The sequence below is a fragment of the Calonectris borealis genome, chromosome 4 (genome assembly GCF_964195595.1).
Source record: "Calonectris borealis chromosome 4, bCalBor7.hap1.2, whole genome shotgun sequence".
Taxonomy (NCBI): domain Eukaryota; kingdom Metazoa; phylum Chordata; class Aves; order Procellariiformes; family Procellariidae; genus Calonectris; species Calonectris borealis.
This window is the reverse complement of record NC_134315.1, coordinates 2,789,799-2,809,295: the sequence shown is the minus strand read 5'-3', so window position 1 is coordinate 2,809,295 and position 19,497 is coordinate 2,789,799. Positions and strand designations below refer to the sequence as shown.

General features: G+C 41.2%; 1 protein-coding gene across 1 annotated transcript in view; it reads right to left on the bottom strand.

The window, feature by feature from the left end:
* DNAAF9 (dynein axonemal assembly factor 9) overlaps positions 1–19,066 on the bottom strand; it is a 77,472-nt gene extending 58,406 nt beyond the window's left edge. The window contains exons 1-4 of the mRNA XM_075148377.1: positions 18,973–19,066; positions 8,785–8,864; positions 2,373–2,492; positions 1,404–1,528 (exon numbers count right to left, since the gene is read on the bottom strand). Of these exons, the coding sequence (XP_075004478.1) occupies positions 1,404–1,528; positions 2,373–2,492; positions 8,785–8,864; positions 18,973–19,058 (411 nt within the window). The 5' untranslated portion in view covers positions 19,059–19,066. The remainder of the gene's footprint in view (positions 1–1,403; positions 1,529–2,372; positions 2,493–8,784; positions 8,865–18,972) is intronic.
* Positions 19,067–19,497: the final 431 nt, after the last annotated feature.

Genomic DNA, 19,497 nt, shown 5'->3' with positions numbered 1-19,497 from the left:
ACAGTCAGGTAATGGAGCAGATAGCCAAGAGAAGTTCTGCAGTCATCATCCTTGGACTCTTTCAACATCCAACTGCAAGAAAACTCGAGTAACCTGATCTGATCTCATCGCCAACCCTGCCTTAAGCAGGAGGTTGGACAAGATGATCTCCAGAGGTCCCTTCTAACCTGAATTAGTTTAGATCACAGAATTATGAAATATCAAACAGCCACATAAAAACACAATCAGTCTATCATAAGCCCCATCGCTTTCAAGCTGGAAACTCAAGGGAACAGAAGGTTTCTCTCCCTGATCTCCCCATTCATTCTTCCACCAGCTTCACTCATTGACATCGCAGGCTCCTAACCAACTCCCTTCAGATTTCAGTGTAATTCTAAATTAGAAGAGGAACTACACAGAACTGAATGGGGGGGAAGCTTTCCATGATGGCATTTAGGAAGAAGCATTTCCAGTCTCAACTGGAATAAAAAGGTTCTTATTCTACACCTAGACAAACAGTATTTTCATTTTTTACTCCTCTAACAGTACTTCACTATGATAAACATAGCTTTTCTAAGAATACCTTGACTTTTAAATGCAAGATGAAACTCACATCACTCACATGGTGAAAGTGAGGTTGATAGCTCTTGAAAGGAAGAGTTGAAAGTTAAAATGAAAATACATAATAAAGTTTCTTGATTTTAAATGGCTTACTAAGCCAATCTTTTCTAATATTCTAAAACTTTTCCCAAGTAACTAGCGATAGGACAAGAGGAAATGGCCTCAAGTTGCACCAGGGGAGGTTTAGATTGAACATTAGGAGAAATTTCTTTACTGAAAGAGTGGTCAGGCCTTGGAATAGGCTGCCCAGGGAAGTGGTGGAGTCACCATCCCTGGAGGTATTTAAAAGACGTGTAGATGAGGCCCTTAGGGACATGGTGTAGTGGGCATGGTGTGTTGGGTTGACGGTGGGACACGATGATCTTAGAGGTCTTTTCCAACCTGTATGATTCTATGATTCTATGATTCTATTGCAAACAACGCATTAAAACACTGCTTTTGTAGCAAATAAGGCTATCACTCAGTGTTGACTGTGGTACTTGATTCAGATTCTGCATTTCTTACAACCCACATGTTTTTCCTCATTAAGAGATCATTGACTCATGTCAAAACAATAGTAATTAGTGGGAGAGGGGAGCAATTTGTCTTCATGCTCCAACAAATACAAAGTATTAAAAACATATTCTTCTCGCACACATTAGCAAAATGATTAATACCCATATATATACACAGATCACACCCCTGCTGAGTATGAAGAAGAAAAAAGACTTCCGGAAGGAATGTTAAAAAAAAAGTTCCACTTTGAATATCAGTTCATTAGCGAGTTCATTAGCAATTCTCATTTGCATTCATTTTCCTCTTACCTCATTTTGGGTTAGACAGTGAAAATGCAAGTTCCTCCAGTATGCCACATATGGCAAAAGATGATTATAATTCACAGGGTTACAGTACAGATGGACACTGTCCGGTTTTATTAATATTATTATATCTGCAACAAGCAGAACAAATATTATTTCAGCATCAAGACTCCATACACAGGAGAATTATATGGGCACAAAAAAAACCCCACAGAAACTGAACAGAAAATCCTCTCTTCCTATAATGTACCTCATTAAAAGAAAATTGTTTAACTATTTGAACACACAATCATTCCCCACTTCTTTAAAAAAGAAACAGTTGGCAGCCATATAGAGTTCCAAGTACAATAGTACTTCTTACTGTTCAGAACAATTGTGGGTTTATTCTGAAGTCTTGCCCAGAACTTGCATCAGCCTGTCCTTTGAAAAGCCAAGAATGTCAGTGATGAGTCCTTACAGAGCGCTTACAAAACTGTAAACTATAGTTGCTCTTGCCTGATACTACATTTGAAGGTTGCTCCAACTAAAAACTAGCACTACAGCCTATGGGGTAGATATTCAAAGTTTCATGCAAATAAGGGAATAATAGTCTATGGTCATGGTGATTGGCCACCTTTCAAAGATTACAGAAGTGAGTTAATATGTTAAAGTAAAAAAGAGCTCAAGTATTTTAGAACTCAGGAGGTGTGATCACATAATAATTGACAACACCTGTACATACATACCATGACTGAACTAGGACTTCTCATAATGGGCTGTATTTGTCTAGGTTTACAACAGCTGGGGGAATGTATGGAGGGGGAACGTGTTTAAAAACAAGAGTTCTTCAGCAGCATTTTTAAGAACCATTTTTCAGGTGTATAGACACAGTTTGAGATTTACTGACTTTTTTTTTTTGAGGTATGCTCCTTCTTCTGCTCACCCTCCCTCCAGAAAGACTGAAGAATAGGTAAAAATGCTTATTATGTTACTCACCATCAAGAACTTCTTCAGGAAACCCAGTTCTTTCAAAGTCATTGTTATTCTGGTTGTACAAGCCAAAAAGCAGATAGTTTGCCAGTTCCCTGCAACCTTCATTGTATCGACTATCTATTCCTGCAAAAGCAAAACCATATGTGAAGTGTTACGTGTCCTAACATTGTACACCTGAAAAGTTAGTTTTCTTCCCTAATAAGAAAACTTTAAAACAGGAGTATTAACTCAACTCCCTCACATAGTCGGTGGGCACTTAGGCCCGTTGAACATACTGGGAAAACAGGGTAGGGAAAAAGGAGTTTTCACAATTTCATTGCCACATGCTGACATTCTACTCTTGACCTAAATCCACAGGCATTGCTTAACAAAAATTAAATCTAGTTTTCTGCAGTGCTCTGCATCAAAAAAAGTTCAATTTTATCTAGCAATTCAAACTTAAACATCTGTCTGTATGCAGTATGCATTCTAATTAATATGTTCTTGATTGAAGCTTCGTAACAAACTAATCCTGTGACCTAAATCTCCTGCTTTAGAATACATGATTAAACATTATCTTATCAGTATTATAGTGATCCCTGAGTCACCAGAAAGCCAGTGCAGACTTCTAACAAATCACGAAAAGATATTCTGACAAAACATATGGTATATGAACAGCTTCCAAGGAAAGCCTTTTCTGGTCCTTGGGAAAATAGAATTAAAACAATCGAAGATCTGGAGCATGAAGACATAGACTATAAATACAAGAAGAAAGGAAACAGGCCACAGATTTAGGAAGTATTTTCATCTCTCCGGAAGACAGTCACAGTCATAATTCCTAATTCTACTGTACTAAATTAAGCTTTCTCCACAAGTAAAACTGCATGAAGCAGATTCCTTGACATCCACACTTGACAGGTCACCAGTCTTGACTGCTACAAAATTCCTCATAAACACTAACGTCAAGTTTTCCTACCAAGCTATATTAGGATACAGTTGGATGGTTGCCGACAAATCAAGATTTGTTACCACTGTCCAAAGGAGAGATCAGTACACTGATAATGTAGTAACACAGCCTGGACGTCTGGGTTTCAGGACTTGCATTGGAAATCAAACTACTAAAGAGTCACCTGAACTGACCAGAAATTGGAACAAACCCTAGGTTCTCCTAATTATGTTCCTTTTTTTATATTATGCTTCAGCTTTAAAGCGCTAACCAGATGCCGCGTCTGCATCCAGCTACTGAATCCCACATCTTAATAAACTCCCTTGTTTGTGTAGTAATTGGCCTTTGGATAGCTCACGTATATTCCAAGGTATCAGATATTTGGTTTAAGCCTACGGAAGAGAAGCAATCACTTCAAATTGTGCTGAAGCTATGAACCTCTGTAATACTGCTCCCCGCTCACGGCTTCATGATTATCAGCACCAATAACAGACTATAGTATTGCATTCCTTGAATCGTGCTGGGGATGGGGGAATCTGCACCACACCTGTCCCAGCTTTCTCAGCCCTCAAAAATCTTTCCAGCCACAATCTTTGAACCCTCACTCCTCTGCTATCTAGCTTCTAGCACTGATCTCCCATTCATATATATACGTCCTCTTTTTAAAAGAAGTCACAACTCTGTGTGAGGTATCCCTTGACCAAGGGAACATCAAGAGCCTTAGCAGTCAATCTGTAACTTAGGTCATGGCATCGATGAGGCTCAGCTAAAGAATGCTCAGACCCGGTCGCTCATTTTTCCCCCCTGCTGCAACGTTCTGCCTTTGCTTTGCCAATAATTTTCTGCATAACCAGGCTGCCCTGGATCTAGGAACACAGACAGAGAGGGCACAAAAGAGGGAGGAGAGGGAAAACACACAGTCTCTTTTTATTTTATTTACATTCCCAGCCCCATGAAAGCAGGCGTACCAATGTAATCTAGAATTCAGTGGGACTCAACACTCTAATACTGGTGCCAAAGCCCGTGTCTTTAGGTGGGATTTTAGTTACAATCAAGTGTGGAGACTCCGTTCTTCCAGGAAGCAACCGTGCCATTGTCCTAGGGAACTCCATTTAAACGTAATCAGTCTCCTTGAAATCAGCTATAGCCTTAGAAAGCTAGCACACACAATGTCCTGAAGATAAACTGGTTTACTGGTTACTTGCCTAAATGAGGCAACTTTTGAAGGCAATCAGATAAGCAATAGTCTGGCACAAAGTAGGAGTTAGGATAGTCCCTTTCAGTGGCAGCAAGCTGTTAGATGAGTTGTTCTGCAAGCAGCATTACTTACGTTTCACAAGCAAACCTATCATATCAAATCAGCTATCATATCAAATGTTAATCTTACAAGGCAGCCTCAACTACAGGCCAAACAGCGTGGACGAAAGCGGCCATGGCATCTGCACTTTTTCCTATCAGGTTCATTGCTAGGGTTTCCAAGGCCTGAACAGCCAAGGGGGTGTGCTCTGGGACAGGCTAACAGAATAACACATAGCGAAGCAGAAAAAAGAACAAATGATTATGAAGTCTGGAAGATCAGAAGAAAAATAAGAAACCGTCCTCATAAAAAAAAAAAGTTAAGATGTCGCCATCACTTGAAGAGTTTGAGGTTTTATACGGGTGCACCAGCTCTTCAGGCTTGAAGCAGAGATAATCTTCATAGCTAAACACCAAAACCCTGCTTTTTCAGTTAATGACAGAAGGAGGGGAAGAAAAGACAAAAAGATGACATTAACAAGCTGATAAGCTTAACTCTTATAATAGAGGACATGGGCGAATTTATTGCTTGCAGAGCACTGACAGACTAGCAGAGAAGAAATTAGCTTATCACAAAAGAATTAACTCTGCAGAATAATTGATTTTTTGGGTTTTGTTTTTGGTTTTAGTATCCAGTACAGACAGGACCTTTCATACTGAAGCGTTAATACTATTCTACAGAAACATATGTTGTTAAATGAACAGATACGGTTAGCGGAAAATAAACAGGAAATGAAACAATAACAAAGATAAGATACCTCCAAAAAGCATATCGGGAGTCCTCCACAGAACAATGGGGAACGCTATTAATTAGGAAACCCCCATGCCTGTCTCCAGCTGAGCTGGCAGTAGCAACTCCCAGCCTGTTCCCAACTCATTACAAGGGTGTAGTTAGACAGTGACTCAGTCTAACAGCTCACTGCTGCCCAAGGAGCCATTCCTGCTCCTTCTCCTGCAGTCAGTGCTCATCTGACCTCTCAGCGAGCTGATTCAGCTTGCTCAATTGGCAGAAAACCAGTCTGGCCAAATACCGGGGGGGGGTGTTGGGGGGGGGAAGTGTCTCAGTCGGATGAACCAGGTGCAAGGTATCAACCAAACGCCTGTGGGGAGGAAAGAGAGGAAAGGGGAGAGGAGCGGTCTAGGGCAGGCTGAGACTCCCCTTCTGTGCTGCAAAAAGCATTCAGCTCAGCCATCTCTCATACCTGCGATTTCACAGTTGCTAAGCTGACATAAACACAGCCTACAGGTAAAGAGAGTCCTGCTTTCTTTGTCCCAGGCATGCATTTCTGACACACCCTTGAGTATCAAAACAAAGAATATTGTTCCATAACACATCGAACAGCCATGCGAGCTCTAGGGACACCAGGGAGGTAGCAGGAAGGGGAGGCTGGAGAGAATGGAGATCACCTTTAGACAGCTGCTGAAAACCGACATGCAGTTGTGGAACTGCCATCTAAGAGAAGCAGCACAATAATCATTCAAATAGTCTCCACTGGGAAAAAGAATAGGATGAACAATCAGTACTAAATGCTGGTGAGGTTTCTCCCACATCCTAAGAGCATCCTATATCCATCTGTGTAGGATGGATATAAAAACCAAGGTAAAATAAACTTAAAGATTTACTGGCACAGCCTCTGAAGTGTTCCTATCCTCTTCAGGGAGAATAAAAACTAAATATCAGGTTCTGTAAAAATTCAGCTTAGCTATGCTGAACTGCGAAACAGTTCTGATCTACAATCAGAACAGCTACAACTACAATTAGATTTATAGATATAACCTCCTAAAACTAAATACACATCTTCAGAAATCAGATCAACTTAACCGTGAGCTGAAAATCTCTGTTGAAAGGCAAGATGTGAGAAACACCACTGTTAAAAAAAATGCTTTAGAGTATAATTAGTCTGATACACTGTTTTCTTAGCAACTTTAACAGCAACACACTCCAGCTGAGACATCACAGCTTTTTAAAGACGTCTGACATGCCAACCTCCAAATTTCTTTCTGCTGCCAGTTGTGATGTCTTTTCTCCCCAGCAAAGAATGCAGGAATGCTACCATTCAACCACTTTAAAACAAGATGACAGGATTCTTTTAAAAAATCAGCTGTAACTACATTTAAATAGTTGTATCAATAATTGGTCAGTTCTCATCTCTCTTTGGAATCTTACAATGCTGTTTTAAATTTCAGTATAAATATTAACCTACTTGAAGTGAAGCTATGAAAGTTTATACTGTTTTTATCTCACAGCCCAGTATGTAAAATTAAAGTTGAGGTGCGGGAAATGCATTAACTCTAGGTCATTAAAGACAGCCCAGTGAAATATGACATGCACTGACTGTAAAAAAAAAAAAAAAGCATAGTTATAAAAGTATCTGCTTTCCATACAAGTCAAGAGGACTCAAAATGTAAGGCTACATATTTTTTGTCATCTGAAGACAGATTTAATGCATTTATAACAGTGACATGCCTGCTTAATCAGACGTTATGCAAGAAGGCTACATTCGACAGGTCAGATGAGACAACAACAGTCCCATTGTGGGTGCTGAAAGAGATTAGTGCAAAGCACAAGTCTAATAACAAAACACACTTCCTGTATTTCCATAACAGAAATGCTTATTTAGTAAGAGGTATGGTCTTATGCATGGACTTAAATACTTCACATTACACTGAGGATTACACAAAGCAATTCCTTTTGCCTGTAAAGTTTTCCTAAAGCCATACAATGTTTTGAGTGACTATTCTTTGTCTGGGACTTCCTGCAGCTTCAGAATTAAGAACAGTCAAGAAATACTACGGTGTCAATGGCGAGAATTAAGACACAGCATAACTTGTCATGTTTTATGAAATTAGACTAGCATCAAAGGCAAAAAACAAGTACTTTACCCTGTATGATTAAGTTTCATTGGAAGGTTGACACAGTGACCTTACAGACCTTCTAGCTGTAAAATACTACTTAGCCAAAGACTTCTTAAACTCTTATGCTAGAAAATGTCGGATAGGAAGAGTCATTTATACAGTTAGCATCAACCAAAAGAGAACTAGGTTATACACATTTGCAACTTTTTTGTGGTTCAGTAAATGAGCTTCTTCAAGTTTTCTTGATACATCATTTAAAAAAAAAAAAAAGAAAGAAAAAGGCTGTCGTATCATTTCTTAATGCAAGCCCATTACTACACACAGCTTCTTTAGGACTACATTGGATTTCTCCATCTTTAACTGTAATACATTATTTAAACAATCACTCCTTAGTCCTATCTTCTAAAGAATTTCAATCATCATTCCTGATTTTTTCCTTTAATATCTTGATGCTGATTTTATAATAACAAAAGTCAATGTTACATACAGAAATGATACTAAAGCAGTACAAAAAACCTGTTACTCTCCTACAGCATACTTGCACATGCAGCTTTATTTCGTATCACCCTTTTCTCCCAACCCCAAAAGAAATAAAGCACTGAAACCACATGCTGTTTATATGCCACCATTTAACTCGTAACTGCTTCCCAGTTTCTCATGCACCTCTTTAAACGCATTTTGAATTACTTCTCCTGAGGCAAGACCTCCCTCCCCCTAAATTCAGGTTTTATTAATTCTGTCAGTTTTCAATTATTTCCCCCCTCCCCACCAAGCCTGTTCTCAACGACCGTCCTCCGTAGCTCTGCATATCATGATCTCTAATCTTGGTGCTCCTCTGCTCTTCTCCACCCCTTTAACCTCAGCACCTTCTAATCCCTTCCACTTCCCCGCCTCCACGGGGAAACCAGCTGCAACACATGTGCCTTCAGCCTTGAGCTTTTATGCCAAGCACCAGATAGAAAGCAAACACTGCCTAGACAGATGAATGTTTGCTCCAAATAGATATGGATTTAATTCTTTCTTTCAATTTGGACATTAACAAAGATTCTCTCTTCCCTCCAGCCACTTCATTTTCATAAGGCTTGGAAGAACACTGATGATATTACTATTGTAGCAAGTTTGCCTGAAATCAGTAAATAGGCTTAATAATTATTTAGGGACAAGAGTGTAACAATCAGATAGCTGTCCTCTTGCTGAGAAACAGGGCTGGGGACTTGGGGGAGGATGGAGGAGCTGATCTTCATCTTTCTGAAACTCATGGTTCCATCATGAATCAGTACATCATCTTTATCAGTACAGTGAGAACAAAAGGGGGGGAGGGGGGGAAGTAAAACTAACCTAAAATGCAAAGGATGCCATCAGGTTGAGATTTGCTGCTCTGTGTCAGGATACTCTGAATGTTTCGAAGGCGGCTGCAGCTGCAAAAGAAAGAGAATTCATCCTTAAGGTCAGTGTTTTGAAGTGCTCAAAGTTGGTAGGCTAAAGACTTGACCTAGCTTTTTTTCTTTATTATATAAACTAAGTGGACACACTTCAACTTGGGTATCTTTTGTTTAAAATACATTTAGACCTCATATCAAACCATCTCGAGATTATTTTTGTCCACTAAAAGATAAAGTGCTGAGAGAAGACTAGAACCCATAACTATCTCTTCTAACCAAGTGCCCTGTTAATCTCTAACCTCTAGCAAAAGTTTCTGTTCAAGTTTCCTCTCGCCTAGCCAGCAACGCTCCTTTCTCTACTAGAGAAGTAGAGAGCAGAGCAACGTGGACGTGGGGCAGGTGATGCCCAAGTAGAAAGTTGACAAGGGAAGGGACTGCAGTAGCTCCTACTCCCCAAGAGGAGTTTGCAAAAGATGAGTTTCAGCACCTCCAGCACCATCAGACCGCTTCCACCCTGTGCAACTACATAATACAGACACATCCCTGACCTCTTACAAGACCAAAGTGAAAAGCATGGTATTTGTGTAGGGGGGAAGGCACAGGGAACTCTGCCTCCTCGCGCGAACCTGCAGGGTCTCATCCACGTCCTCGGTTAATAAAGCATCAGTGTCACGCTATCCGCGGTGTGCCAGTGATGCTTTTGCTTACCAGTATCACGAAGACCCAAACGGGTCACCCTGCCATTATCACAAGCACATACATAACCAGAACCAAAGGAACTTTCAGACAGAAAAGAAAAAGCTATTTGGGTGAGCACTCTGAGATAAGACAGGTCCTGACCAGGGGATTTTCTCTTATTATTTAAGCTTCAGGTGCCACAGTTTTTCCTTGCATCTGGCATTACTCTCTAGAATTTTATTTCATCCATAATGGAAAAATATAGAGCCAATACTCTCATTTAACATAACAAAAGCTGAACTCCAAAAGAATGTAACTTTTTAAGAAAGATTTTTTTTCTGCAAAACAAATTAACAAATTGAACTTATACTAGTGAGTTTCCAGTCAGAAAGTAAACCACAGCTCAAAGCAACTCTAAATGCGTAATACTTAATGCCATCATAAAAGCAGGAACTTTTTCCCCCACTATACCCAAAGAAATATCTAGATCATTTTCATAAGATGCATGTTACCTCTCATGACTTCTGTATTGAAACCATGAAATTTTTCTAAAATGAACAGTTAGGGAAAATTATAAGCCTAAAATATAATCTTTGATAATCTGCATTAAAAAGAAATTAAACAATACCACATCTTGCCAAGATTATATAATAAACAATTCATTTTGTTTATGAAGAAGTTTAATTTAGTTGTCCAACATGCATCTTTAAACGGGGCAAAAAAATCCAGCTACGATAGCCAGACAGAAAGCAACATAATTTGTGCTTCTAGGCAACATTTTCTGAGCTTGTTTTAATACAGATAGAAGGCAAGAAATTTCACTGCTGATATTAGTGAATGTGTTTTCTTGTTTATAGTCTTGTTTATATAACTATGAGCTGTTCAGCTCTAGGAAACAAATGTCTCTTACAGAAACACACAGAGCTAAATTTATGATCAGCTCAAATAAACAAGAAAGTCAGGTCATATATTTCTATTTTCATAGTTACTTAAGCCAAGTAAAAAGCAAATCGATCTTTTTAGTAATACTACAATTATCATGCTCTACTTTCTCTGAAAGACAGAATGAACACTAAAGGTTTACATTATAGCTAATTTAAGTGCAATTCCACAGTAAAGGGCAGACAACATTTGAAGATACTTTCACAGGAAGTACAAAATCAATGCAAACCACTCCAGTTTTATTTTTTCCAGTTTTCAGGTTGCCTATTTGAGTTCTGAATCCCTCAATTATTCTTTTTGCCTGAAACTTTCCAATTCATATTATATGCTGTACTGTATCACAGTCCACTGTATGTATGAATAGATATTTTGATCCAGTCTTAGATACAGAAACAGAAATTAAAGCTATTGATGACAGCAAAAAGACACCTTATCAGGTACTATCAGATGTTGTTGCCCATGTAGGTGATGCTATCAAGTCCGTGAAAGAACCATTGAACTTAATGCTGCACATTTTAGCAACTTCTAATTATTAGTGCTTTAAAACCTAAAACTGAATCTCACAGCTATCCAAACTTAAGGTTTTGTATCTTATTCTGGAAGACTTTCGTCCCATCATTAAACAGGACCCCAGACTAGCTAGGCGAGAGATGATCCGCTATGGCAAGCTATACAGTGCTCGTATTTTTATACTTCCCATGTCACAAGATCAAGAGTAGAAAAAATTGCTAGACTCTTCACTGTGGGTACAAACAAATTTGACTTATTTCATTTGTTAGCATGCAAACAAGCCTACAGTTATTTAAGGACCAGCTGCAGGCAAGTAGAATTGCCAGAGCCTCTCTAAAACACAAGAGAATGGAAGCAACTTTATGTACAAAGCCGGCATGAAAACAAACATGCTTCTCATTCTATCTGCAAAGGACTCTAAGAGAAACCCATGCTTCCCGAGGCTATCTGAAGGACAGATTGAAAGGACTGTGAGAAAGCATGCCCAAGGACTTCTGTAGTGACACAACAAGCAGCTTCCAGACTGACTTTTAATAAAACATTTACCATATCAGAGGATGCATCTTCCTGCTTCTGCTCAGAGTGAGAAAAGAAACTGTCATCAGAAAAAATATTATTAATGCTTCCAATCTGAAGGCTCAAGAGGTAGATTTTCATTCAACTCCTCTCAGAAACAAGATGCAAAAACCCCTCTACTACTCGTGTTCAACTTTTACTCTCAAGGCAAATTTAAGTAATTCTCCAGCCAAAGACAGGTTTTTCTGGACTGTAAAATATTTTTAAAACCTCTTATGCATTATAAACACAGCATGAATACATACCTTGATTTTGCTATCATTTTTTCCCCCCTATACTGATCACTTTTAAAAGAAAGGAACGGTTAGAAGTCAGTTTGACAAAGAACAAGTACAGAAACTCCTTGTAAGAAACTCCCATTTATTAAAAAACCCTATTATATGATACAAGGCAAGTTATTCCTAAAACCTTTAATTTTTAATTTCACACTAACAGCTTCAACAAAAGGGAGACCTGATCAAATATGTTTATCATTTAAAAGTAGTGTTATGAGCCTGTGCAACGAGACCAGAGTAGAGCAAAGCAAAATACACAATGTTTTTGTCTTCTTGAGCTCTATGAAAATATTTTCTGATCTGTTCAAATAAACTGCGGAGGGGGGAAAAGGGGAAGAGGAATTGGGGGAAGAAAGTACTGGCATGTTTGTTCCGGGTTGGGTATCTCTTTCCCTCCTTAAGTTTTGATTTAAAGTTAGGAATTTTACTCTCCTAGAATTACTTTCATTATCTTTCACAGAAATTATAACTTTGGGGCACCCTTTAAAATATATAAAGTTCTCAGATTAAGCTGCTAAGAAATTTCTGCCAAGTAAAGTTGAATGTCAGTGCTACATTTCCTCCAGGAGACAGCCCTGACATAAAGGGAAAAAGAGTAGGGCAAATTATATGTTCGTTATTTCATAATGAGATGTATGACCATAAAGATGTTTATTTCAATCTTAATATTAAACAGCCTATTTTTCCTTGCCTCATTTAAAGAAGTGGTTTCTACAAAAGAAATCTTTGAAAAAGCTTCTTCACAGAAACATTTTCAACATCATTTCAAGTGTGTATAAATCATTACATTCAAAGGCTGACATTAAAAACAGAAGACTTCTGTGTCTGAAGAAAGACATTATTCAGAAATAGCAAAGAGAATAATTAGAATTCTTACTACATGCTCTTAAACAATACAGGCCTAACTGTGTATAAAGTCAGCGGAAAAAAAATGGCATTTTCTTGCATTTCACATTAAGCAGTCATCTGACAAAAACAAAGAAACTGTCCTGGGAACAAAAATCCATGACGTTTCCCGCCTCCAAAGCAAGCACCCTAGCAAGGGTACTGACTTTTTACTCCTTTTCATTTTACCACAGTAACACAATTTCAAACAGAAGCAATGAAGAATGACATCTGCGCAACGGCATAACCCTCCGGGCTTCAGGATGCTTTCCTGGAAGACATGGCTCTGGATCCACCCACATACATAGTCACAACTAACTTTTACAGCAGCTTGGTGCTGAAAAATCAGCATTAGGTGTGTTCGAAAACACAATTACATGAAGCCCTTCTAAGGAAGCCTCAAATTCCTGGGCTGCAATGAGACTTGGACAAGACATGAGCTGCAAGCTAGTTACCCAACCATATCCAACGAGACAACCACAGACAACCAGGCTGCTTTAGAAGTGGATGAGAAGTTGAAGTAGGTGAAAGTGAGAATTTTTCCAGCATGCACATTTGAACAGAAGATGCGATTTCTACGTCGTCTTAAGCCAGTATAAGAGCCCACGGTGCTGCAAGGGACGGACTCGCCCTCCTCATTGCCTTTGTATCTGCACTAATAATCTTGAAGCCATGTGTCAAGTCAGATCAGCTTACGGATCCAAACAAACTCTAGCTCAGGAGTCAAAAAAATAATACTTTGAAACATCAGCAAGCTGCTCTGACTGCTGATAAAGGCAGGTCAGAAGGCAAAGCCACATTTTGGGGTGGCATCTGGCAATAAAGTGTGTTTGGGCCAATTAAGAAACTATACGTTGAGGTACTTGATATTTGCTAATCTTGGACTAGATCCAAAAAAAAGGGGAAGATAATTGACAATCATTAATTTCTAATAATTAGTGCTCATCTGTTCACATGTCTTCACACTAATTATGCAAAGTACCTTGCTTTACAGCAGTCTAGCCTTTCACAGCTTAGTAACAGACACAGCGCTGCAAGCCACGTATATTGGCAAATAAAGAGAATATTAACAACTGTGCCCTTCTCAATCAGAAAGAACAAATACATTTTTTAAATAATGCCACACAGTATTTTAATTTTCATTTTATTTATGTTTCCACAACGTATTACTTTTTTCTGCATCCCTTGCTGCAAGGGATTCCCCTAGCTGAATTTATTCTGCACGCAAGCTTCCTTTTCCTGACATTGTAATCCAGTGGTACTAATGCAGCAACGATATTAGCATTGATCTCTGACTGATTCCCAATTGATTCCCGCAGGCTGGCTTACCATACGGCTGGGATGGCCGCAGCTGTGGTTAACGTGCAATTCAGCTGACAAAGGATGTGATTTCACTGTGTTGAGTATGTTTTGCTTCATATTGGCAGATGTTTCGCTCCTCCCCCACAAAGGCTAGGCAGTCTTAAAAACCCACACGTGGTAAAGCTTTGATCGAGAGCAGCGAACAAGGGGAAAAATCTGAGACACCCCTGGCAAGCTTGTGCAAATCCTCACATTAACAAGGTTCATCTTCGGGGAATGACTTAACAGATTCATGCTGTCTACCTAAGACAGACGCTGGTTTTAATGTTAAGTGCTTGATTTTTAAAAAGAAATAAATAAATAAAATGGAAAGATAAAGCAGTTTATTTTTTTCCAAATCTCACTTCTTGTTAACTTGCTGCTACTACCATCTGTTTCCACTCTACCCCAAAAAAATCAAGTTTATCTTTCATGGGCCTTTTGTTGACCTCACAATTTCTACCAGAAACATTATTATTGTCTGCTTAGAGCATGGGATTTCCCTGCATTTCCCACAGTCTGACATTATCACCATCTTAACATATTTGTGAAAACAGAAACCAGAAGTCAGACTGAGCTAAAGACTCTCAGAATTTCATTAATTTCAAAAACAGTTTATTTGAAATTTACTATCTAGCTTGAACAATAACATGCTTTCCCAGGTTGTTGTTTTTTTTTTAGCTCACCAAAATATCTCTGTTTTACTGCTTGGCACTCACAAAAGACAACGACATTCACCGACCTTAAAATACATGACAATTTTCCAGCTATTTTCAAAATTTCTCTACAATGAACATAAGGAACTTGACTGAAAATAGGAGATCTAGCAACTTTAAAAACACTTAGCATGTTTAGCAACAGTAAGTAGCAAATATTAAAACTGGACATAAAGGAAGAAATTTCAACTCCGTGTGCATTTTACAGGCACAAATTCCTTGCTTCTTGACTTTAACTGGATAGTTATATTCGATTCTGTAATTCAGAGACCTCAAAGCACATAGGAACAAACACGAATCTCTCCTTACTAAATGGTTGGGACTACCTGATGCTGTTTGCAAACTACAGGCTTGTTCAGGATCTTTGGCACTTCAGCACATCTGAACAGTAGCACTATTTATTAAGAATGCACATCAATATTCAAATTGGTATTTTCTATAACCATGCTGGATAGTGCAGCCCTTCGGCACACTTGTTTACTGTGAGTAACTCACAGGTAGGACCTCAACATCAGCTAACGGGCTGGAAAGGAGATGAAGTTCTTCCATGGGTGCAATCAAATGATAGGTTGCCCATCACCTACACACACGTACGTGTCGGTTAGACCTGCAGCCTTGATGCATTCTCTGTTTAACAGGCTAATTTATGAACATCAGCTCCGTATTTTCACTTTCTTAAATTGCAGCATGTTATCAAGGACACCAACTATTTCCCCCAAAAAACATTATCACCTGAGAAAATGGCAATATTTGAAGAAGTAGGAAAGACTAGCAGCTGGAGTGTAATTATTCTGCCATCAATCAGTCTCTGACCAGAAAGACAAGACAAGCGTCTAGAACTTCGGCAGAAATCAGAAGTTAAGCTACAGAGCCTTAAGACTAAATTTACTTGCAGAGCCCAGTACTGGACCACAACCACTGCAGCCACAAAGCATGAAGCCAGATGCTTTGCCACCAGTTAGATCAACGATCACAAAGGGGTAACTTCGGCTGAAGCTCCACAGGCAATTGAGTTAACCCAATAGCTCTGCTCCTCTCCTTGGCAACTTTTCCATCCCAAGCATTTCTTCTACCTTCCTATCAACCATATAGTCCCACATCCCTCTTCACTTAGGCCGCAGCCTAGCACTTGACAGACCCTAAGCCATGGTAGAAAACCATCCATATTCAAGGAATGGAGTTTGTTTCTCTTTTTTTTTCGTCCTTAGCAAGTTAAATTAGCTCTGTCTTTGCATAGCTAAAATACAGAGCATTCCTTACAAAAATTTTGGTGAAACTGTGCTATTACAAAATCCTGAACCTCGGCATAATTACATAAGAACACATGGATACAAACTGTTAATCTTTCAACACAGATACGACCCCTGCTAAAACTGGCTGGGAAACCACAACTCTTTCGTCCGTGTACCACCACGCTCCCAAACACCCCACTGACTGCTCCTCTGAAGCCATCGGAAAAAAGCCACATACTCAACCACTACGTGATTAAGAACAGACTGGTTTAGAGGATGATAATATTAGGCTTATAGGCAGAGACAATACAAAAATGAACCCAAGCATTCATTTTGCATTTCCCCACACAGCGAGAACGGATCTGTGTTACGTTACAAACACGGAGGATTTGCCTACTCTATTTTACATAAAGGTAATGCAAAATTGGGTGTGTCCAAAGCCCTACCAAATAGAACAGGTTTTACATTGATTTTATATGGTGCATTTAATAGAAATTTTGTTCAGAAATGCACATATTCGTAAGGAAAACACTCGCTCCCCACTAAACACAGACACATGAAACATGACATCATCTTCTAAAAAGGCATACCCTTTTTTGGGCAATACTCATCTCTTAGTTAAGGGATTTTTTCTTTTTATTTACAAAACCATTCTTTACTTCCTTTTGTTGTTACAACGCCTCGGGTCGCTGTGGTAAACGCCAGCTCCCAACACACCATACGGCAGACCAAAACTCTGAAGTATGTGGAAGAACTCCAAGAATTATCTCTGGCCGTTTCTCTACTCTTTATATAGTCTTAAGAATTTTTCCATTCCTGTTTGGGACTTGGGGGCGGGGGGAGGAGGATTGTTTTGTTTTAAGTTATTTTTATTAACTGCCTGGTATCTGCTGACTGCCTGGGAAATTTATTGCAAACACTGGCCTCCCTGCCTCCATCTGGCCTGAAAAAAAAAACTGTACAAGAACGAATGTTGAAGAGGAAAAAAAAAAAAAATTAACGGATGACATGCCTCCTACAAACACGCCAAATTATAGATGCTGTCTGGATCTCCCAGTGGAGCTCAAAAGCTTGCAGATGTTCACAGAGAGTCTGAATGTTCTCATGACAACTCTAAAACAGGATCTCAGATTACAAAATCACTCATAAAGAGAGGGGCTTGAGTGGAAACCATTTTCTCTTTCAGCTTGTGCTTTTTTTTACCATCTTGGTATTTTGTTACCGATCATGAATTTTGAGATACTTTCCAGCTATAAACAAATACTAAGCTCTTTTTAAACAAATAAGATAAATTTATTCAGTTATTATTTATTTATTCAGTTTTCCTTCCCTCTTATGATCAATTCAGTTTCTAACTGCAGGCAGAGAGGGAACATAACCATCACAGAACAGCCATGTTCATGCATCTCAAGCAAACAGAACGACCTCCATTTCTTTCCCACAGTGCCGAATTTCTAATTTCACAAGCATATTGTCTGAAAAGTAAAAATGCTTTGCTTCCCTCCTTGAACAAAATATCAAACCCTTTTTTTTTTAAAAATGTAAAAGCTATGGCAAACGTATAAACACTTTAATACCCAGGTAGCTCGTCCAACTGTTTGTTTGTGATTTACATGCAATTCTGCAATTTACGTGCCATGTCCCAGTTACTCTATTATCTGGCTTCACACTGGTGAATATTTCCATGTATTGTGCTATAAATATTGAAAGCATCAAGCGCTTCAGTTCCTGGGTTGTTCTTTGTGATATTCAGACACTTCAGATAATACACTGTAGCCTAATACACACACATGGGTGCACCTTAAGTCTTTAAAAGGAAATAGAGCTCTAGCAACCTAACGACACCTGAGCTGACACCCGAGCTCCCATAGAGCCAACGCTATCACCTAACACGTCCGCACGCCCCATCTCTTGTCAAGCCCTACCCTCCATATTTCTGAAGCTCAGAGAATGTTCTTGCCTTCATACCCTCAAGCAGCTTTCCACAAGCCACCCAGCAGGTGCCCACACAAATATACAATCTCCTTTCTCTCCATAATCCCCCAACCCCTCCCAAACCTCTGCTATCCCTACCCTAATTCAGGTTTCCTACCTTTCCCAAGCCCTTTTTCCCCTACTTCCAAGGTAGCTCCCAAACCAGACCCAGGCTTAGCTCCCCGCAGTAACACTACCCCAAGCCCACTCTCTCCAGACCAGCCCCTCTCCAAGGTCCCCAAACCTCTCTTTTTGTCCCCCAATCCACCACAGCCTCCCACACACCCTCCTCCAGCGGTCGCCAATCCCTACACCCACAAGGCCGCGTCAGGCCCCTGCCTGCCATCCCATCAAGGCCATCAACACTTGTCTCTCAGTAGCCACCTGCAAAATTAGCCACCCCGCATGATGCCCCATGCCTTCCACCCATAGCCTCAGCCCCTCACATGCTGCTCCTAATGCTCCAGCCCCCCATAACACCCCAAACTCCTTAATGGCTCCAAATCCCCTTGCAATACCCCCCAAAACTCTTTAATGTTCCCTGCACTCCGCAAAACCTCTCCTTAACACCCCCAACCCCTCCATTCTAGCCTACCTCGGCACCTCCAAAGCCCTTAGCCCCCTCCTTCCCACCAGCCCACCCCAACGCCTTTAACACCTCATTTTCTTCCCAACCTGCACCTTCAGTGCCCACAGCTCTCTGAACACCTCACCTCCCCCCACAACCCCTCAACGCCCCCAAGCCCTCCCCATCATCTCCCCCAAAACCCCCCTCGATGCCCTCAGCACCCTTAATGCCCCAGCCCCGCTCCACGCAGCCCCTTCAATACCCCCAGTCTCCTTCATACCCCTGGCCCCCTCAGTGCTCCCCAACGCCCGGCCCGGCCCGACCCCACCCCACCAGCCCCCTCAGTGCAGCCCAAAGCCCGGGCCGGCCCCTCCCTGTCAGCTCTTCATTCCCCCCCCCCCCGCCCCGCACCCTCAACGCCTTTCCCCGGTGGCTCCCACCCGTTACCTGACGAAGGCCTCGGCGGCCCGGGGGCGGCGCGGCGAGGGGCGCGGGGCCGGCAGGAGGAGCGCGGAGCGGCCGCACAGCGCCATGGCGACGGCGATGCGGCGACGGGAGGAGGGAGCCGGCAGCACTGCGGCCGCTGCGCCCCGCCCCGCCCCGCCTCGCCCCGCCCCCCGCCGCACGCACCACCGCTCTTCCCGCTGCGGGGGGGAGGGCCGCGGTAGAGCCGCGTCGCCGCCCGCGCTTTCTGCCTTCCCGGACGCGGAGGACTCAGACCGACCTTCTCCTCTTCTTACACGGAACGGGGCCGGAAAGGCTTCTACCGCCGACAACAGCTGGACGCAAACACAGCGGCGGGTACGGCTGCCTCCCCCCTCCGCGAGGCATGGGCTCGTCCAACTCCTGCCCCCGCGCACACACCCCCGGCACAACGCTGGTTCCACCCCCCCCCTCCGCCGCCGCTCATGGGTGCGTCCAACCCCCGCCACAGCCCCCCCCCGAGCCGTGGCGTGGGCTCGTCCGACCCCC